The sequence below is a fragment of the Notamacropus eugenii genome, chromosome 2 (genome assembly GCF_028372415.1).
Source record: "Notamacropus eugenii isolate mMacEug1 chromosome 2, mMacEug1.pri_v2, whole genome shotgun sequence".
NCBI lineage: Eukaryota > Metazoa > Chordata > Mammalia > Diprotodontia > Macropodidae > Notamacropus > Notamacropus eugenii.
Genome location: NC_092873.1, coordinates 97,420,588 through 97,443,829, shown reverse-complemented (window position 1 = coordinate 97,443,829; position 23,242 = coordinate 97,420,588). Strand labels below are relative to the sequence as shown.

At 36.4% G+C, this 23,242-nt stretch overlaps 1 protein-coding gene across 5 annotated transcripts in view; it reads right to left on the bottom strand.

Annotated features, from left to right (window-relative positions):
* The window catches only part of DNAH8 (dynein axonemal heavy chain 8), a 396,942-nt gene that overhangs the window by 109,368 nt on the left and 264,332 nt on the right, over positions 1-23,242 (bottom strand). For all 5 annotated transcript variants that reach the window (XM_072641991.1, XM_072641989.1, XM_072641988.1 and 2 more), the window contains 6 exons: positions 21,534-21,652; positions 8,665-8,768; positions 3,899-4,075; positions 2,938-3,105; positions 1,971-2,186; positions 28-165 (listed from right to left, as the gene is read on the bottom strand). In XM_072641991.1, the coding sequence (XP_072498092.1) occupies positions 28-165; positions 1,971-2,186; positions 2,938-3,105; positions 3,899-4,075; positions 8,665-8,768; positions 21,534-21,652 (922 nt within the window). The remainder of the gene's footprint in view (positions 1-27; positions 166-1,970; positions 2,187-2,937; positions 3,106-3,898; positions 4,076-8,664; positions 8,769-21,533; positions 21,653-23,242) is intronic.

The window sequence follows — 23,242 nt, the reverse complement described above, 5'->3', positions numbered from 1 at the left end:
TAATCTTACACATAAAGTTTAACTTACCATTTTCTCATTCATGGCCGCATCAAATTTTGCTTGTACTTTATCTAACTCAGCTTGCTTTTCATCCAGCAATGCCTGAGCTTTCCCTAATTCAGCATTAGCCACTGCCAAACGTCCTTCTTGCTTTGCCAAATTAGCCTTACAATGAAGAATACATGATTAGTATTATTGAATAGATGTTAGTTTTCAATATTCACCATTAATTCTTTCAGTGCATGTAATTATTAAGCAATAACCCAGAATATTGGAATAGCAGAAGACAGATCATTTAGTCCAACTCCTTCATTTATGGAAGACACTGAAACCTCTGAAGCTAAGATGTCTTTCCCAAGGTCACAAGGCAGGGCAAGGACAAAATTATTTTAATTTTGGCTCAGAGTTCTTTCCATGACAGTATGTGGCCTCAGCTATTTTATTATTAATAAAACATTTTATGATCTGTAAGAATACTTTAAAATTCACTGGTGAATTAATGAATGAGGATGATCTGTATATAAAGCTATATCTGTATGTATTTGAAGTTTTTTATTTTTCAAATTAAAAAATATATTTATTTAAGCACCTAGCATTGTTCAAGGCATTGGAGATACAAAAAGGACAATCATTCCTTGTTGTTAAGGAGTTCTATTCCTAGGGGTATGAGCAGTGAGATGTATATAAATGACTATTATAAAAGTCAGAAATAGCATTCTATGACTTTAGGTCTAGCGCTCCACCTACATTTAGCTGCCTCCCCAAAAAGGTCAGCCTTTTTAAGATCCTTTTTAGATCCCTTCATACCATTTGGAGACTGATAGGATGAGAAATAAGAACAGGCAATGATTTTATCAATTGCCTCATGATAGCTCCAGTGATAGCTTAACCAGACTTAAAGAAATCCTTTGTGGTGCATACAGATGGTACTCTATAAGGCTTGGGAATGGTTTTAGGCTAGCAAAGTGATGGTCATCAAAAAATCTATTGCATTTACAAACAGAGGGCTCACTGACAGTGAGATGTGTTCTCTGACATGCAAAATGGGAATTCTTGGCTTTAGAGTGGGCTTTCACTGATGAGCTCCAAGACTTTATGTAGAGAGTTCAATTTCAAGCATGGAGAGACATTAATCTACTGACATATTTTGATCAGCATTAAATTGGATGCTGCCTGTCAAAGATGTGTATCAGTATGGCTAATTCTGATTTTGGCATGCACTACAGGCTAGGGAAGACTAATAGAGATGCACCTGCTTAGTCTAGTAAGGCTGGATGAGGGAAATTATATACTAAGTTATGATGCTTATAGTGCACATTTATAGATGCATAAGTATACCCTGCATAATTCATAAACATTGCAAATTTTTCTGTTTTGATCATTCAGTTGCATATTATAATTTGAAAATTAAACATTATTTATACACTTGGTCTTTTTGCTTTTGGTCCAATCCTGAAATGTTGTGGGTCAGAATAGTATAAATTACATGCTGCTCACTCCCCAAGTGAAAAATGTGCAATATTTGTAAATCACATATGACACACTTATATTAACAATAAAAGAGTAAAAATACCCTACCCCTCCTCAAATGTCTCTTTGCCACTGAAGGAAAAAAAATCAACACTGGATCTGATAACAATTGCTAATTCCCTATTGGTAATTAAATGATAGTGTTCTTGCAGATTTCTTCTAAAATATTGTTCTGTCTTTTGTTGAGGACTAAATCACCCTCATCACCCTCAACAATTTAACTTGAACTCTCCCTGAGGCCGGTGATACTCTGCTTGGTTGAGATAATGCAAAGGAAGTAAAAGGGATAAGAAAAGATAAGAAGGCATGAAAAAAGGAATGTATGATTTTCAGTAGAGAAATCTGCATCTATTAATCTAGACTGTGCCTACTCTTTTAAAGTGAGAGATACGAGAGATTTTGCTGAACATCAATTTAAAGTGAACGGGAGAGCCCCTTACCTTCAAAGGCAACACCTCCTTGTTAATTCCAAAGAAAGTTACCATAGCAAGTGTCCAAGACAGCAAACCAGCAACATTACCGCAGACCTTTTTACCATTCTCAAAAGTATAATCTTCCATATTAAAATATGGCTGTAATAGCTCTACTGTCTCTTCATTAATAGTGTCCTTTGGGAACTGCTGGAGACTTTGTAAGAATCCAGCTCCACTCATCAACTGCAAAAAGAGATTAAATTTATGGCTTTGGGGAAAACAGGTCAATTTTTTTTTCCTTCAGACTGTTGGTTCACACTCTGAATTAAAAAAAGAAAAATTAAACCCTGGCTCTACATGAATGGCTTCAAGGATACTGTTGTCAATGAGTCAGAATTTGCAGATTTTGAGTCTCTCTTCAGGTTCCCATGAGGAGGGGAGTAAGAAGAAAAAAAATGTCTTCCAATTTGCCTCATTCATGCTACTACCCAAGCATATGTCCCCATAGCACATGCTCCTAATTAGAAGAAGGGTTAAGTGAAGGCTGGGGACGCAAGGGCTGGGGACCATGAGAAGGCTGGGCAGAGCCAATAATGCTCAAATCTTGCTATTTCTTGCTACCTCTTCTAATACATGTGCCGCCCCCCTCCACCCCCTACCCCCCCGCAAATAACATTCATAACCAACTTCGGAAACCACTTTGTAGACATGCCCTTTAGAGGTTGCTGGATAACCATGGAACTATTCTGTGCAGAAATAATGGAAGTCCCGAAATGAGGATGGAGGGAGAATTGGGTAGATCATATAAAGAGAAGGCTAGTTTCTGCCCAAGTCTGACATTCAGATTCGGTTTGCCTTCATCATATTGTTAAAGGCCCTCTATCCTTGTTCATTCATCCAGTGCACATCGATTCAATGCTTTCAGGGTGCCAGAGGCACCTAACCTAGACAATTCAGAACCTCTATACCCAGGAAATTTATGCTTTTTACTCACTTTCAATGACTCTCCCCAGGATGGTTTGCAGCAAGGCTTTTCAGGATCCATTGTGACAGGGTCAATCTTCTTTTGGAATAATAACAGACAACAATCCATGATTCTCATAATAAGATGAGGAGGCTTTGCAAGCTTCCTGACTGTAGCAATATCATTTGGTTTGATGGTCTGTGTTTGGAGTTTAAAAGAATGAATACACTAAAATCATTTCAAAGATTCTCTGAAGTTATTTTTATTAACTCATAGGATCATAAACCTTGAAGGGACCATAGAGTAGGTGAACAGGCATCATCCTAGCTATCTGGGGCCCCACTGATATAGCTTTTTCCTTTAACACCTGTTGGTCAGATGTTTGAATTAATGATGATTCACCATTCATTAATCAATCATCTTCAATGTACTGTCAATGGGTCAGATCAACACCTTATCAAGGAGTTCAACTTATCATGAGAATATTATGCTTGTTAAATAGGTAGAGTAAATATCAGAATACATGTCTCACTAGTGGGGAAGTAAATATCCAAGAAATCCTGGGCACACTAGATAATTTTGAAAAATCATCAATCAATTGCCCTCTTTTCACCTGAAGTACACTTAAAGAAGCCTAGACAATAGAAAGTCTATACAATTTAAAAAGTCTACTGGAGTCTAAGAAATCATTGCCAAGAAATAGCTAACACAAATTCTTCATGTGATAGTTCAATTCACTGCATTTTTGCTCCTCTTTTCATAGAAGTTTGATTTATGAACATAAAAATAATGAGCTACATAAAATCAAGACTTTTTTAAAGCTTAATTTGTAACCTAGAGAATTAAATCAATGGAAATGCATTTCAAGTTAGGCAGTATATCATACTAAGAATTCAATTCTGTTTTCTGAATGAGAAAATCATACAGTTAACTTCATGATAGGACTATCTTGTTAATTGGAGCTTCTGTTGAAATCAACACATTTACTTACATTCAGAGCTGCTTCTGCTTCTTCTAAGGCTGGCCTGGCTGCCTCTAGCTTGGACTCAGCTTTTACTTTCTCACTGTCAATTTCATCTACAATTTTTTGGGCTTTGTCTTTCACCTCTTGAACTTCATTTTTCACTTTGGCTGAAGCTTGGGCACTTACAGTGACTTCTGCTAGCACCTGTGAAATTGTGAAACATAAAAAATCAATGGAAACTATGTGTGGAATAATAGTGAAGTACTCTTTACCTGTTACAGAAAACAGATAGATCTAAAAAGGGATATTATCCCTAACAGCGAAGCTAGAGAGTCTGGCATAGTGTAGAGAGAGGAGGCAAAAGAAGGAAAGAAGAGGATGGACAGAGAGGACAATGATCAAAACGCTGAAGGAGAAGTCAGAGAGGTAAGAAGAAAACCAGGAGAGGACAAGAAGCTCTGTCTTGTTTACATTTTTATCAGTGACTTAGATGGAGACAAAGGTTGCAAGTCAAGTTAGCAGATGACATGAAACTAGGATGTACTGATATCACACTGGGCAACAGAATCAAGATGGATAAAGATCTTAACAAGTTAGAATTATGGGTTCAAACTTACAAGATAAATTTAAAAGGGGTAATATAAAGTCCTATAATTATACTTTTAAAAAATCAACTATACATATAAATATGGGAGAGCTAACTTATCAGCAGGTCGAGTCCTAAAAACTTGAGGTTTTTATTAGGCTAGAACTGGTATATGAAACAGCCATTAGGCAGGGCTAACACAGAAGCTAATGTCATCTTAGGTTGTATTAAAAGAAATGTGGTTTCCAGGAAGAGGGAGATGATAGTTTTAGAATACTTTATATTGGTTAGAGTCCCACATGTGCATTGTGCTCCATTTGAGATAGGTTTTAAGAGGGGACAGTGTCAAAACAGGGAACTTCCAGAAGAAAATAATCCATATAGTGAGGGAATTTCAACCATATCATATAAGGAATGTTTAGCATGGAGGAAAGAGAGAGAGAGAGATGTCACAACTGTCTTTATTTAATTTGTTCTTTCTCTATCTTTTTCAGTCGCATGCCCAATTCACTGATCTGCTTTTTCTCTGTTTTATTGGTGTAAACAATTAGAGATACAACATTTTCCCCTAAATACAGCTTTGGCTGCATCCCATAAATTTTGGTATGTTTTCTCATTGTTATCATTTTCTTTAATGAAATTATCAATTATTTCTATGCTTTGTTCTTTGACCCACTTGTTTATTAGGGATTATTTAACTTCCAATTAATTTTTAATCTCTATTTTTATTGCATTATGATCTGAAAAGGATATGTTTATTATTTTCTGCATTTGGTTCTGAGGTTTTTATGCCCTAATACGTGGTCAGTTTTTGTATAGGTGCCATGTACTACTGAGAAAAAGATGTTTCTATTCCCATTCAGTTTTCTACAAAGATCTATCATATCTAACTTCTCTAGAATTTTATTCACCTCCTTAACTTCTTCCTTGTTTATTTTTTGGTTAGATTTATCAAGTTCTGAGAGGAGAAATTTGAGGTTCCTCATGAGTATATTTTTTATTATCTATTTTCTCCTGTAACTTATTCAACTAATTCTTTAAAAATTTAGATGCTATACCACTTGATGAATTTATGTTTAGTACTAATATGATCTCATTATCTATGATTCCTTTCAGCAAGATATAGTTTCCTTTTTTAATCTCTTTTAATTAGATCTATTTTTGCTTTTGCTTTGTCTAAGATATATACTCCTTCTACTTGCTCTGATAATAATAAAGTTAAAAATATTATCTTTTTGTATAGAAACATAATCAGTTTTACCTTATTGAATTTCTTATATTTTCTCCAGTTTCTTTTTTAAACTTTTTTATATTTCCCTTGAGTTTTATGTTTGGAGGTCAAATTTTTTATTCAGCTCTGATCTTTTAATGAGAAAGGCTTGAAAGTACTCTATTTCACTAAACATACATTTTTCCCCCCTAAACAATTATATTCACTTGTGCTGGGTAAGTGATTCTTGGTTGTAATCCTAACTCCTTTGCCTTCTAGTATATAATATTCTAAGGCCTCTGGTTCTTTAATGTGGAAGCCACCAAATACTATGGTCTGTAGTTCCATTGTTATTTGAATTGTTTCTTTCTGGCTGCTTGCAATACTTTTTTTTTGATCTGTGAGCTCTAGAATTTGGCTATGATGTTCCTGGGAGCTTACATTTGGGGATCTCTTTTAGGCAATGATAAGTGGATTCTCTCAATTTCTATTTTGTCCTCTGGTTCTAACAAATCAAGGCAGTTTTCTTTGATAATTTCTTGGAAGATGTCATCCAATGTTTTTTTTTTAGATCATGGTTTTCAAGTAGTACAATAATTCTTATGTCTTCTCTCCTAGATCAGTTCTCTAGGTCAGTTGTTTTTCCAATGAGAAATTTAACATTTTCTTCTATTTTTCTACTTTCGTTTTATTGTATCTTGATGTCTTACAGAGTGATTAGTTTCTGCTTGTTCAATTGTGATTTTTAAGGTATTATTTTCTTCAGGAAGCTTTTATACTTCCTTTTCCATCTGGCCAATTCTACTTTTCAAGGAGTGATTTTCCTCAGTAAGTTTTTGTATATCTCTTATCTTATTATTGACTCTTTTAGTCATGATTCTCTTGTATTACTCTCATTTCTTTCCCCAGTTTTTTCATCTTCTCTAATTTGCTTTTTAAAATCTTTTGCAAGCTCTTCCAGGAATTCTTTTTGGGCCTGAGATCAAACTACATTTTTCTTTGAAGCTTCACATGCAGCCATGTTGAGACTATTGACTTCTAAGTTTATGCCTAGATCCTCCCTATCTCCATACTAACTTTCTATAGTCAAGCTCTTTGTTTGTTTGTTTGTTTTGTGCTAATTTTTTCTGCCTTTTTTGTGACTTATTGTTTTTATATGGTAGTTGGGCTCTGGTCCTGAACCTTCCCGAGCTTTTTGTGCTGGGGCTCTGGGTCTTACTGCCAGTTTTCACTAGGCTTTAGGGCTTAGCTGCTTGCTTTCTTTGGAAGGCAGGCTCCCCTTCTGGCTTACTCTGGGGGAGGGACCCTGTTGGTCTCCCCTGTGTGCAGAGTTTAACTGCTGGCTAGCTCCAGGGATGAGGTCTTGCTGCTGGGTTGCTGTGAAAATTGGGTCTCTCTGCTGGTAGGCCCCAGAGGGGGTCTTGCTGTTGGCCAGCCCAGGGGCAAGATTTTACTACTGGACAGCAATGGGATCAAGGCCTTACTGTTGGCTTGTGCTAGGGGTAGGGTGACTGGTGTGGGGCCTTGCTGTACTGCACAGACTGCTCACTTGCACAGGAGATTGATGACTTGCAGAAAGGCAGGGCCTCACTGGTAGATTGCCCCAGGCTTAGAGCCTTGCCGCAGGCCTCCTGCTGTGGGCCTAGCTGCTGCTGCTGCTCTCAGACTTCACTCCCCTCCTACCCCAATAAGATAGACCTTTCCTGCCAGACTGCTAAGTTGCTTTTCTGCTCCTGGTTAAATTCTGACGAGGTTTTCTTGTTCTTTGGAGGGGAATTTAGGAGGGCAATTTAGGAGGGCTTCACAAGGCTCCTTCCTCACTCAGTCATCTTATTATTTAAAGAGTTAACCTAAGGAGGGGGCGGGGGAGTTGGATTTATGCTGTATAGAGCCAGAAAATAAAACCAGGACTAATGGGTAGAAATTCAGAGAAATAGTTTTCTTGCTCACTGCAAGGAGAAGTTTCTAGACATTAGGTATATCCAGAAACAGAAAAGACTTTCTACTGAAGTAGTAGTAAATTTCTTGTCACGGAAAGTATCTGAGCAGCTGTTGGATAACACCTGCATGTCATGTGGGATATTGTAGAGCAATATTTCCAGCACAGGCTAGGAGGCTGGGCTCAGGAGCCCTTTGCCTCCCTGGCTCTCATTTAAGCCTTCCCACAAACCTTGGAAGAAGGAGGTACTATAAATATCACCCTTTCTCCTCTTCTACTCTCCCTTTCTAAATTCAGCCAGTGATTTTTATTGGTCTATAGGAAGCTCCTAGTAAAGAATTTCCTTTACCAATTGAGAGATCAGCAAGTTCTCTGCAACTGAGCAACTTAGCTGAGATGGTGAGGGGTTATGTGACTTGCCATGTGACTAGGGATACACAGCCAATATGTAACAAAGGTGAGACTTGAAATTATATCTTCCTGACTCCTAGGCTTATCATTATACTCTACTGCCCTTTATCCACATCTTGCAGATGAAGAAACTGAGGCTCAAAGAGGTTAAATGATTTACAGAAGGTCACACAGATGGTAAATATTATGGGAAGGATTGGAACCCAACTAGTCCTGACTCTAGATTTAGTATACCTTACTATCTTACTTCTCTTTCAAGTTCAAAGATTTCATCTTTTAAAGTCTCAGACAATAAGGGTACAACATTTTTAATGGGAAAAGGAGTAGTTAAACATTGCAGAAGTTCAAGGGAAAAAAAAGCTAGAATAGGAGGGAGCAGGGAAAACTTTAGGTCAGGAGAAGAGCCTAATATAGCCTTAGTTTTTATTTGGGTAGTGAAGATTATAGACATATAAAAAAAAAAGAGTTCATAGATCTAGTCTAGAGAAGAAAATGACATATTTAAGATTATATGTTGATGAGAATAAAAACACTTAGAGATCTTCATGACCAGGATTTGGCATTTGTACACTATCTATTTTTCATAAAAGTTTGGGTATTTTTATTTGTTAGCAACATCATAACAGTTATCATCTTAGTTAACTCACTTCATCTGCCTTTACAGAAGCCACTTCTAATTCCTTCTCCTTTACAGCAAGATCTTGTGACAGCTGAGCAACAGATTCACTCGCCTCCATCAGCTTACTTAACCCTTGCAAAATATGATAAGCAACTTATATATACATATGGTTATATGTATGCACAATTTATATACACATATAATATATATACATATATACAAATTATATATTATATATTATTAATTATATATGATACATAAATTAATAATTAAATAAATATAAGCTGTTAATTATATGTAATTTATATGTCATACAGTATATATAACATATAATTTACATATACATATATTTATATATACAAACCTGCATGTCCCCATGTGCATATATCCCTTTATGTAGGCATATAATTGTTGGATCTATGATTTGTGAAAGAAAATTTAAAGGCCAAAATGAACAATGTTGAATGACAAGAAAGGATTACAACAGAAGATCAAAGATAAATTTCCTGTCAGATGATTGCTCCCATTCTACTCTAGTCTTTTCTCAAGTCAAGATGTAGTATCAGATTATTCAGACAAGAGAGAATGAACCAAGCCTCATTACAGAATACCAGAAGAAAAGCCTTCAGAAAGTACCAGCCTAAATTCTATGACTTTTTGAGAGACCCAAAGTCCCCAAATGTCCAAAATCATTTCTTACGTTCAACTTCGGTAAATTATAGACATCTTGAAGGGTAAAGGGTCTCCCACTCATTTTATTCCTCTATGACTCATCTCAGTGAATCCTCACCAATATAGCTTCTATTGTAGTTGTCTGATGTATTTGTTTAATCTTAAGTGTGCAATCTTGGAGGGAGGAATTTTCTAACTTGTTTTCCAACAATATTACAAAAATAACAATTTTGAAAGAGTTAAGAACTCTGATCAATACACTGACCAAACCTGATTGCAGAGAAGTGAACATGAAGCACTCTCCCCACTGTCTGACTGAGAAGGAATGGGCTTATTGTGCAGAATGAGATGTACATTTTTGGACATAAGTCAATGTGGAAATTTGTTTTGCTTGATTTTGCAAAACAAAGATTTGGGGGTTCTTTGTGGGGGGAGGAGATGAGAGAAAAAATAAAGACTTGTAATTAATTTAATAATAAAACTAAACCTAAAAAAAATAATCACTGTTAGTCATCACCATCTACCTATTTCCATTGCAGTGTATCTCTAGAATAGACCCTCTTTGTATCTTCTCTATTGTTGCCAGTAACAAATGAGCTCCTCAAAACCAGGGATTAATTTTCTTTTCTATTTTTGGTCTTCGATCTGTCATGGTTGAAAATTAAGGTAAACTGAGGTACAAAGTTCCAAGCACATTTAATTTATTGGTAAGACTAGTGAAGACCAATAAAAGGAGTCTCTCAACTCAGTCAGTCAAAACACCACAAAGTATGGCTTACTAGCCTTCATATAATTTTGGAAAGTACAAGAGGGGTGGAGCCAAGATGGCAGAGTAGAGGTCGGACCTGCTCTAGCTCTACCCCCATAGCCCATAAAATACCTTAAAATACCACAAATTCTAGAGCAGCAGAAGCCACAAAATAACACAATGAAATAGAATTCCAACCCAAGACAACCTGGAAGGCCAACAGGAAAGTTCTATCACACTGGGCTTGGAGTGGCCCCGCATGGGCCATGCGGCATGGACAGAACTGGAGTAGGCTTCAGGGTATAGAATCATGAGCAGCTGTTGTGGTTCCCAGATTTCTCAACTCACAAATGCCAAAGACAGCTTCAAAGGTCAGTAAGAAAGCTCCTTCACCAGGATGAGAGGGGAGCAAGGTCTGATCCTAGCCCTAGCCCCAGCCACTATGGCAACAGTATCCACTTTTGGAGCCCTCAGCCTAAAGATGCTGAGGGAATTGAGCAGCTGATCTGGGTCTCAGTTCTGAGAGGTGGTCCTGGGCTAAGGAGAAGTGCTGGCATGGTAGAGCTGGTGGTGGCTATGGACAGGGAATCTTACTTGTAGTTCCAGGGCAGAAAAAGAGTGCTTTTGGTTGCTCATAGACCAGAGTGCAGGGCAGGAGAAAGGCAAACTCTTTTACTGTGCCACCTTGGAGGAACTGAGAACTTACAGGTCCTTAGAGAAACTTCAGAAAACAGCTGCACAAAACTTCTGAAGCCTCAGGTAGCATACCCACCACTTGACAAAGGACTCAAAAGGACTGGGAAAATGCCCCAAAAGGGGAAAAAATAAGACTACCAAAGGTTACTTTCTTTGTGAAAATGTATTTTCTTCCATTCTTTTGGATGAGAAGGAGCAAAGCATATCATCAGAGGAAGACAGTAAGGTCGAGGCTTCTCCATCCAAAGCCTCCAAAAAATATGCAGTGGTCTCAGGCCATGGAAGAGCTCAAAAAGGATTTTGAAAATCAAGTAAGAGAAGTGGAGGAAAAATTGGGAAGAGAAATGAGAGCAATGCAAGAAAATCATGAAAAGCAAGTCAACAGCTTGCTAAAGGAGACCCCCCCCCCAAAATGGTGAAAAAAATAACACCTTCAAAAATAGACTAACCCAAATGGCAAAAGTGGTCCAAAAAGACAATGAGAAGAATGCCTTAAAAAGCAGAAATGACCAAATGGAAAAAGAGGTTCTTACTGAAGAAAATAGTTCTTTGAAAGTTAGAATGCAGCAGATGGAAGTTAATGACTTTATGAGAAACCAAGAAATTATTTTAAAAAAACCAAAAAGAAAGAAAAAATAGAAGACAATGTGAAATATCACACTGGAAAAACAACTGACCTACAAAATAGATCCAGGAGGGAGAATTTAAAAATTATTGGTCTGCTTGAAAACCATAATCAAAAACAGGGCCTAGATATCATCTTCCAAGAAATTATCAAAGAAAACTGCCCTGATATTCTAGGCCCAGAGGGTGAAATAGAAATTGAAGAATTCACTGATTACCTCCTGAAAGAGATCCCAAAAGGAAAACTCCTAGGAATATTGTCACCAAATTCTGGAGTTCCCAGGTCAAGGGAAACATTACAAGCAGCTAGAAAGAAACAATTCAAGTATGATGAAAATACAATCAGGATAACACAGGATTTAGCATCTTCTACACTAAGGGATCAAAGGACTTAGAAAAAGCTATTCCAGATGTCAAAGGAGGTAGGATTAAAATGAAGAATCACCTACCCAGCAAACTCTGAGTATAATACTTCAGGGAAGAAATGGAATTTCCATTAAACAGATGACTTCCAAGCATTCTTGTTGAAAAGACCAGAGCTGAATAGAAAATTTGACTTTCAAATATAAGAATCAAGAGAAACATGAAAAGGTAAACAGGAAAAGAAGCCTTATGAAACTCATTAAAGTTGAACTCTTTACATTCCTACATGGAAGGATGTTATTTTGTAACTCATGAACGACCTATTTCAGTATTAGGTAGTTAGAGGGGAAAAAAAAAATATATATATATATATATATATATATATATACACACATATATATGCATGTATGTATACATATATACATTTATGTATATGTATATATACATATATATGTATATACACATATGTGTATATATGTAAGTAAGTATGTTTATATTATATATGTGTAGATATGTATATGGGTTTATGTGTGTATATATATATAGACAGAGGGTACAGGGTGAACTGAATATGAAGGAAGAATACCTAAAAAATAAAATTTACTATTGAGTGGAATGTACTAGGGATAAGAGAAAGGGAGAGGTAGAATGTAGCAAGTCATATAGCATAAAAGAGGCAAGAAAGAGTTTCTACCATAGTAGAAGGGGAGGAGGGGGAAAATGAAAGGAAATAAGTGAGCCTTACTCTCACAGGATTTTGCTTAAGAAGGGAATAACACACACTCAATAGGATATGGAAATCTATTTTACCCTGCAGGGTGGGAAGGTGGAAGGGAATAGGAGAGGGAAGATAATAGAAGGGAGAGCAAACTGGGGAAAGGGATAATCAGAAGCAAACATTGTGGGAAGGCAGATAAAGAGAGAGGATGGAATAAATACATGGCAGGATGGGATGGAGGAAATGTGGTTAGTCTTTCACAACATAACTATTATGGAAGTGTTTTGCATTGTTACATATATATGACCTATAATGAATTAATTGTTTTCTCAATGAGGGTTGGTGGGGAGGGAGGAAGAGAGAGAATATGAAACTCAAAGCTTTAAGAATGAATGTTAAAAACTGTTTTAGCATGCAAGTGGAAAATAAGATAAATAGGCAATGGGGTATAGAAACCTATTTTGCCCTACAGGAAAACAGAGGGGAGAGGGATGGAAGGGAGGGGGGGGTAATAGAAGAGAGGATAGACTGGAGGAAGGGGTAGATGCGGTGCATGCTGTTCTGGAGTGGGGCTGGGGAGAGATGGGGAGAAAATTTTGAATTCAAATCCTTGTGAAAGTGAATGTTGAGAACTGAAAAATAAATAAATTGTATTTTAAAAAAGAAAGTACAAGAGAACCAAGAACAGTAAGCGTAAAACAATATGATTAGTCACGAAGTCTGAAGTATCATAGATGACAGAAAACAATAGGATTGGATGGAAGTCAGGAATGCAGGGCTAGGAACAATCCCTACTGCCATTGCCAGTCATCTTGATTTTTTATCTTGCCACTGGACTTTGATGACTCTGGAAGAGAAAGTGAGGCTGACAGCTTTATACAACTGCCTCACTGAAATCCAATTCTAGTGCAAGTCAAGATATCCCTGTGTGATAACAAGCCTCCCTTAATTGTACATGGGCAGTTATGAGGTAGAGAGACAATATATTTCTCTGAATTTCGGTGATTTATGGGACAGCTTAGCTCAGAGAGGAAAAAAAAACAACTTCTTAACTCAGAGAAAAAGATACACGGGTTAGGCAATTCTAAAACTTTGGGGGTGATACAGAATAAAATCAATTAAAAAACTGAATCAGAATCAACTTGATTTTCTCAAATCTCTAGTGTTTAGCACATAGTAAGCATTTAAATAAATATTTATTGAAATAATTTTCATTCATATTTGAAGATAAAATTCTGACTGTTAATCATATGTACATATGTAACTGTAAATATCTATTTATTTCTATACTGTATGCATGTAAAAATTAGGTTTAGTAGGGGTTAAAAAAGGTCTATATTTTTTTTGGTTTTATAATGAAACATGACACTAAGAGACTCTAGGGGCTGCTATGAACCAGTACAGTACCTCTTCCTCTCCCAGTTAACTTCAGTTTTACTGGCTACATTTATTTCCTTCCTTCCTTCCCTCCCTCCCTCCTTTCTTTCTTCTTTTTTTCTTTCTTCCTTTCCTTTCCCCTTTCCTTTCCTTTCCTTTCCTTTCCTTTCCTTTCCTTTCCTTTCCTTTCCTTTCCTTTCCTTTCCTTTCCTTTCCTTTCCTTTCCTTTCCTTTTTCCTTTCCTTTCCTTTCCTTTCCTTTCCTTTCCTTTCCTTTCCTTTCCTTTCCTTTCCTTTCCTTTCCTTTCCTTTCCTTTCCTTTCCTTTCCTTTCCTTTCCTTTCCTTTCCTTTTTCCTTTCCTTTCCTTTCTTCCTTTCTTTCTCATCGTTACTAAAACCTTGCACCCCCTGCACTCTGAAGCCCATTGTTTCTCTTCCAAACAGCAACCCTGAGGTTCCTGCCCCTCCCAGCATGATTTATTTATTTCTTTCTTATTTAAAGCAGTCAAACCCTGTCTACTTTTTAAAGAGGCCTATTCGCTGAATGGGCATTAGCTCACTTTAAGTGAGTACCTGAAAAGGCCAAAGGCCAAGGTCTCCCATCACATCCTGGGTCATCTCCAGTCATCCTGATGAATATCTGATCACATAACCTGAGATGGCTCAGGAGGAGAAAGTGAGGCTGGTGATGCTGCACAACCCTCCCCCACTCAAAACAAAGTCAAGTACAAATCATGTCATCATTTCTCTGATGTCATGGTCCTCTTTGAAAATGAAGGATGAACACAATAAATGCTAAGGTCTAAATAGGTTCCTCCCCTTCTATTGAGCACATTCTCTCAAACCAGAGAACCTTCTAGGGCAATGGACAGCAAGAAAAGGGATCCTTCCGTTATTATTGACATCAAGAGTCAGGATGGTCACTAAGATATATTTGCTAGAAAAGGGAAGAAAAGACAACCTTTACAAAACAACTGTTTCATTAATCTTTTAAAAAAAATCCTGTTCAAGCCAATTATATTTCTAGGTTTTTATATCTGTATTTTAGGGATTGTCTAAATGTATTGTGGTAAAAATCAGAAATTTTGTAAATATTAGCAGATCATTGTGAGTTAAGTAATAAAGGAAAAGTTCCTTTTTTATCTTCGAAAACAATGTTTTAAAAGCTTAATCCTGTTCAAATTCCACAAAATACTAATTATTACTAAAATGTAGCTTTCCTAGTTATTCTGAGAATAGAAAAAAATTGTCTTCTCCAGAACAAATTGTCATGTAAATGATTTACCTGCTGTGATTTAATGAGTGTTACTTCTTCCCCTTTCTCATTCTGTATGACCTGTGTCCTCAGGGGACCTTCCCTTTATGCTGGGGCTCCTTCTCTAGATCTACAGACATTGGTTGGATAACTGTGGCTCATATGGGTTTTCTATGAGTTTCCCCTTATTTTTACTACATGATCAGCACACTTGCTTTTCTGATCATACACCCCTGGTAGCTTTTATGTCATGTCTGTGTGTCCATCTACCACTGATCTCTTTGTTGTTAGGGGTTAATCTGTAATTTTAATTCAATTTAATCCAATCAATCAGAAAGCATATTAATCACCTATTATGTACCTGGGTGCTGTGCTAAACACTGGAAATTAAAGAAACAGTTAAAGTTCTTGAGGAGTTTACATGCTATCATACACAAGTCTCTATGACTGAAGGGGGTTAAAAAGCAAGGTCACTATCTGCTTTGTAGAGCAGGAAAAATTCAGTGGAGACAAAGTAAGGAAAGAAGTCGCAGGGATATGCTGGACCTGTTAAATTTTTAATGTGAATAATTGCACCTCAAAAATTTTCATAAGTTACAAAATAAGGTCTTGATATGTTGTTTTGTTGATTGTCTAGACTTGAAAAAATTATTAATAATGCAGATTCAAGTGTGCATGCACATATTTCTTGCCCCTTACTCCCACTTCCCAGAACCCCACTATACTGTTCTATAAATGTTCAAGTTCAGTAAAAGACTCAGGGAATGAAGTCATCAGACTGGAGTCCTGGTGACTTCATAAAATAATAATTATAATAATAACTGGCATTTATATAGTACTTTGAAGCGTTTGACATACATTATCTCATTTGAGCCTCACAATGCCCACCCCTGAGAAAGTGGGTCCTACATTCCTGGATTAGGAGATAGATGGCCGGTGACAAGTGACAGGAAATGGAATACTGTGTGTGAAGAAGAAAAAGGTCAGTTTATTCACTGGTAAAATGGAGGTAATGATATTATCTGCCTCACAATGTTTTTATGAAAATCAAAGAACATAATGTGTCAAAGGCTTTGCAAACCTTAAAATAGGATAAATGTGTTAGCTAATTTACTATTATCTTCCCATCATGTTTTGTTAGGGACACAGTAAAGATCTGCCATGTGTTGAACGAAAATGTTGAATGGATGGCAAAATAACTGGTTAACAGATTGATTTATTTTCTCCCTAGTACTTTTAGTATCAGATGGACAGCTACAAGAAGATGAGGGATGGGACAAATAGAAGGAACTTTATTCCATGCTACTACCTACTTTGTTAATATTTTAGGTCCTAATGACCTAGAATGTGCTAGGCCAGAAGGAAACCAGTTTATCTGGTCCTGTTTCTATATATTATTTATGGATATTTATATATTCCTCCATATAAATAAATATATTTAGATATTTATAATCAGAGGGTTTTTGAACAAAGTTATTTCTGTTGTCACAACTTTCAAGAAATGTTGTATGATTCTGACATATGCATGGGAGTTGCATATTAGATTAAAGCCTTTAAGCTGGTATTTTTCTGTAATCTCATTTGTGGCCAATAAACAAAAATCACAGTAGGATTTGTATTCTTTAGAATTTTTAGTCAATTGTATGACTGTAAAGAGTTGATCACCTATAGGATATTATTTGTAAAGGCTTGCTTACTCCCTTCTTATACCATCATCAAGGATGCCTTTGCCATAAATTATTACCATCAAGATAATAATGAAAATGGTGAACATTTATATAATACCCACTATATTTCAGGCCCTATGCTAAGCACTTTACAAATATTATCTCATTTGATCTTCATAACAACCCTGGAAGGTAGGTGCTATTATTATCCTCATTTTACAAATGAAGAAACTGAGGCAAATGAGGGTAAGTGACTTGCCTAGGGTTACTCAACTAGTAAATATTGAAGACCAAATCTGAACTCAGGTTTTCCTGATTCTGTGCCCAGTGTTCTAACACAAGATCTTATAGAGACTGGAAAACAGATACACAGAATGGTAATTACTGATATTTGCTTGGTCACTTTTTGTTGGTAATAAGGCCCATGTTGTTTTTTTTTTTTTCCAAGTGTACCTAATAACCTTCTCACTTATAGATATCTTGAAAAGTTGTCCCTCAACATCCTCCAAATTTTACAACTTCCAGCAGTGGTCTCCTCTGTAAATAAGTGGTATACAACAGATGTTCCACTTTTGGGTGTTTGCGTGTGTATGTGTGTTGTTTTTATTGCTGTTCTTACATCCTTGTGCACAACAAGGACTATGATGACACAATGAAAATGCTCTGCTGTCAATGACAGAGAAAAGACTTTATTGCAGAGATATTTGTAGGTCTTTTCTATTTTTTATCTGTTATTATCCTTTCAGGTTCATCCTTAAATGCCATTTGGGTAATCTGGTTTAGTTTTTTTTTTTTTTAACCAGTCTTTGTATAAAATTTTTTCCTTGTATCACTTTTTGCTGTTTAATGAAGTGATTAATACCTGCTCATAACCTTAAACTATTCCTTTCCAATAGTTTTTAAAAACAAGTTTATAGTCTAAACTGGTGTTGCCTTGTCTACATAAAGTTGCCGCTGTCAATCAATCTAATGATCAATAAGTATTTATTAAGCATCTGCTATGTGCCAGGCCACTATATTAGGTGATGAAGATACAAAAACAAAATTTACTCATTGAGGTGGCTTGTAGGCTTTTTCTAGTCTCATAAAATCATTATAACAATTGATGTATATTAGTCAAAATTCTTTAAGAAATACTGATAGTCTGAGTCAGTGTCTATTCTTTAATTAATTCCTTATTTTCCAATGTCAACACTTGTTCAAACAGGATAGTTGCCTTGAGTATATGCTATTTATCCTTTACTTACTTTACTCTTTTTTCTAATTTGATATTGTTTTTGATTGACTGTACACAGATGGTTGACTTAGAAATAATTCTCATATTAGTAACAATCTCCTGTGTTTCAGAGTACAATAATTTCACTTTTTTTTGCTAGATTATTTGAGATTTTCCACATCTAGTAACCCTTGACTGAAAAAACTATTTACAATTTTCCAACTGATAAATGGAACAAAGGATATGAAATGGCAGTTTTCAAAGGAAGAAATCCAAGCTGTCAATAGCCATATGAAAAAACATTCCAAATCACTAATAATTAGAGAAATGAAAAGTGAAGCAGCTCTGAGGCTCTATCTTATAATAAATCATTTATTACTATGTGCCAGATACTGGGTTAAAACCTGGGGATACCAAGAAAGGCAAAACATTCTCTGTCCTCAAAGAGCTTGCAATTTAATAGAGGAGATAACATGCAACAATTGTTTACAGGATAAATTGGAAATAATCACAGAAAGGAGGCACTGGTGGACACTAATATGAAGGAAGACTGATAAAGGTTTCTTGCAGGAGGTGAGATTTTAGTTGAAACTTGAACAGTGTTAGGGAAGCTATGAGGTAGAGACAAAGAAGAGAATTGTAGGTAAAGAAGACGGCAAGTAAAAAGTCAGAGTTGGGAGATGAAGTAATTAAGTTGGAGGAACAACAAGAAGGTTTGTGTTACTGGATTGGAGTATGGGAACGTTAGAAAGGTAGGAAAGGGCCCATCAGGTTGTCAAAGTTGGCAAAAAGGGAAAATAACAAATGTTGGAAGGGATTTAGGAAAAGAGGCACATTAATGAACTGTTGGTGGAGCTATGAATTGGTCTGGTGATTCTGGAAAGCAATTTGGAACTATAACCAAAAAGTTTACTGTATTGTTAATGTATTCTTAATGGAATTAATGTATTTTTAATGGAATGTGAAGATCTTTCCCATCCATTAATAGGCCTATGTGACCTGCTTAAGTCACATGAGTTTGTGGTACCTGAAGCCTGTGGTGGAAGGAGCTTGCTGAACGGTGGAACAGAAAGGGGTATAGAGAAGGAAGAGTTGAACAGGAAGAAGTGGAGCTAGAGCAGAACTGAGAGGAAGTTGGTCAGACTACTCAGAACTGGGAAGGACAGAAAAAGTAGGCAGCTGTGACAGCTTGTATGTGATTTTATTTAAAGGAGTCTGTTTGTGATTTGTTTAAGGGAGCTGTTTTGTGGGAAGTCTAACAGAGGGAAGACTTGGGGATGGTAGTGCCCCCTGCATTGTTATTGTGTATGGTTTTCTTTGCTGCTATGATGGATTTGGTTTTCTGGTGCTGGGATTCAGCTTTCTGGTGTTTGAATAAATATTTTGGTCCTATCTTCCATGTGAAGAGTCTGCTATATTTCACGATTCAGAATGGGGTCAACATATTCATGGCTGCCATAGGCACTGTGAATATTGCATTGGCACTACAAATGGCAGCAAGGATGGGATTGGAAAATATCAGACCTTTATTTGGAGGCACAAAGGCTTTAGAGAAAGAAATGGATATCCCAGGATAGGTGGATTTACCTTATTCCACCCTAGCAAGAGAATAGGCTAAAAGCAAAGGGTTCTGTGAAAACTGGGAACAAAGGTTCCAGAAAGAAGAACCTAGAGGTTTGGAAAGATGTTTGCAAGGAATACCAATAGAACAGGGGAAAGAAATGGTAGGGATGTGTAGGAGAGACTGGATGTTATTAACAGGTTACTGAATTATGTGTAAAAGCAGATGGTTGATTGGTTGTTGTCCTTTGTTTTTGAAGAGGATCAAAATGACATCACCATGATAAAATGAAGTTTCAGTGTGTCCCATTGTATCTGATCAGACCAATACAAGCTTGGAATTCTCAACCAGAGGTTGGTCACAGATAGTCCATGTGAATATTTGGGGTGGATACTCCAAATTTGCACATCCTACATTTACTGCCCCAACCACCTATGTAATGCATATAAAAGATCTTGGGGTCAAATGTAATGGTAATTTAAATGGAAAGATCTTTCCCATTCATTAATACACCCATGTGACCTGTCACATGGAAGTCTGAGTCATATGGAGCCTGCGGTGGGAGGATTTTGCTGAATGGGTAGAGCAGGAAGGGGTGGAACAGTGTCAGACTAGTTAGATCTGAGAGAGAGAGAGAGAGAGAAAGAGAGAGAGAGAGAGAGAGAGAGAACGCAGACAGCTAGCTTTGGGTGAGAGAAGGGCATTTTGCTTAAGGGTGTTCATTTGTGAGAAGGACTGAATCTGCGTATTGACTTTTTGGTTGCTACGATGTATTTCTTTGTTACTATGATGGATTTATCTTTCTGTTCTTGGGATTTGGCTTTCTGGTGTCTGAATGTTTTTCTTCTGCCTTCTATATGGAAAGTCTGTTATACTTTATGATTCAGAATTATGCCAGCATATTCACAGTTGCCATCAGTGCTATGAATATTGCCTTGGCAATACACCCAAGGATACCACTACTAGGTGTATACCTCAAAGAGACCAAAGAAAGAGGATTAAAAAAGATCCATATATACAAAAATAATTATAGCAGTTCTAAGAGGCACCCATTACTTTGTGAAGAGCTGAACAAATTGTGGCATATGAATGTAACAGAATACCATTATGCTGTAAATAATGATTAAAAGAGTAGCTTTACAGAAAATTGGGAAGGCCTGTTAAGAACTGATACAGATCTTCAGTTCTCCCCTCTATCCTGGAACCAAAGCCAAACCTCCAACTTCCTATAAGGGTCCACTGCCAGGGGTTTTCTGTCCCACTGTTTCCGCACTCAGCAGCCATGTCCAGGTTCTTTCTCACCCCCACCACTCCTTTCAGCTGGGTCTGGTGTTTCTTGTCAGCAGAGGTTCCCTTAATCTTCCCAAACTCAGATGCCCAACGCCTCTCACTATCCTGGGGGAAAACGTTCCTGTGGCTGGAGCCTAGATAGCCTCTCAAACCAATGAACCCTAGGGCTTGCCACTTCTTGTTTAAGTAGTTTGCCACTTGTTGTTAACAAACACCCTAGTCTGGTCATGTTTACTATTCCCTGGGACCAAAATTCGTCTTGGGATTTTTCTTCTGATCTTCTCAAACTGTCCTAGGAAGATCCCTGTTGTGCCGCTATTTTTATTTATTTTTACATGCACTTTTTTCACCCTAAGGTGCTATTTTATCTTTTTTGTGGGGGCAAATTTTGAGAGCTTGGAATTTTCTGACTACTCTGCCATCTTGATTTTTTAAAGGTCTTTTTGAGTGCTTCCAGAAATTCTTTTTGAATCTGAGACCAAGTCACATCATGACCTCTAATGTAAGAGAAATGTCCTAGAAGTTGAGCTTTCTTGCTGCTCTGACTTAAATAATAGCCTACAATTTACTTGTAAATAAAAAATGCATGTTAAGAACATCCCACCAATAAAGCCATGCAGAATATGAATCCCATCTAGATGTACAAGGGATTTTCACTTACAACTTCACCCAGAGAGCATGATTTTTCTCTAAACAGACTAGTGTTCTTACCTATGTTCATTCGTTCAGCTTGATCATTAATGTATTTCAACTTTTCAGCATAGATATTTTTATAGCCATTTACAAAAGAGAGATAAGATTTGGGAGTCACATGTGCTCTTCGTCTATACCTGTAAAGTAAAATATATAAAATTATATTTACGTCTATGACTTTAGTGTGAACTTTCCAATGATTTTTGATACATCATTATTGTCATTATTATCACTATTTATTTTATTCTATCCTTATTCAACACCATGAGAATGAAGAGCCATTGAGTATCAAAACTGATAATCTTATCCCCCTGAGCAAATTTATTATTATTTCTTGTTTTAGGTTTTTTTCATTTGTGGCAGAATATTTGGGCTGCTGACCCTCAACAGTCTTTTAGGTCAGTAGGTCCTCCAAATATGATTTAGTATTCCTAAGGTCAAAACTGTCTTCATAATAATATTAAAACTTTTTTATTTCTAATATAGTAAATATCTATAGATATAACAAACATAAAGAAAAGCTCTTTGGGGAAAGTTCTCAATCATTTTTAAGAGTCTAAAGGGATCCTGAGTCCAAAAACTTTGAGAACCCCTGCTTTATACCAAATAAAAAAAAATCAATGCATCCTTCTCCCTGAATCTCTGAGGTATTGCTTATCATTGGTCATTACATGCTTCTGTTCTGCTCCTTTGAGAGCATCCATAACAAGAAGAGGGCTAAACTTCCTGAGATCATAAGTTTCACCAGCACAGTGTTGGTACAAATATCAATGACCTAGACAGATGAGGAGAACCCATCAGTATTTCCATGGAGAAAAAAGAAATATGTTATTCTTTTTTATATAAAGGGAGTGCCATTGATCCAGTGGCAGTAGAAAACACTTTTTGAGTAAAGTAGAGTTTTGTGCTAGATATCCCCAGGCCCCGCAGAGGTCTACAGAGATTAAAGCCACTAGCTCATGAGGTCCTTAACCATATTAAAACAATGAAGATGCATTTAAAAAATTGGGCACCAACAACAACAAAATAAAATAATTATATTTTTAAAAAATTAATGAATGATTTTTTTCCTGTAAAAGTGCATCATTATTATTAAAAAAAATTCATCCTTTGGGAAATATCAGAGTTTCTATTTAATTGTATTATACTGAGTGCTGTTAAGACATTCTTGTCCTATTGTTGGAAAGGTAACAGTTAATTTTTAACCCTCTGATTCTGAGCTTGAGCTCTAGAATAAATGACCCTTCTGGTACTCTCTTTGACACTAAGTGGTCCACATATTTTCACTCAAGATATTCTTGGAAATAAGTGGCACACAAAGTCAGATCTAAGGCTGTAAACTGCGGCCATGAACTAGAATTAGTGTTTCTTAAAGAGATTAATCTTTTAACCCTTATCTCATTTGCATGAGGTTCTAATCAACTAAACTATCAGCCATGGGCATCCTATAGTAATTCTATAACTAAATAAAATGAAATTTATTAACAAAAAAAGGACTTTCTGACATGTAGAAGAAATTCCAGTTAAAAAAAACAGAACTCTATAAAACTAGTCTACCTTTTAAGTAATGTTTTTCAGCCTTAAGAGTTTTAAGAATGTTGCATTAGAATTTTTGTCAATATAAGAAGAAATCAATAGCTGATATTCACAGAGTACTTTCAAATTACAGATTACTTTATATCTATTACTTCATTTAAATATCAGTACACCCTTGGGAGGGAAATAGG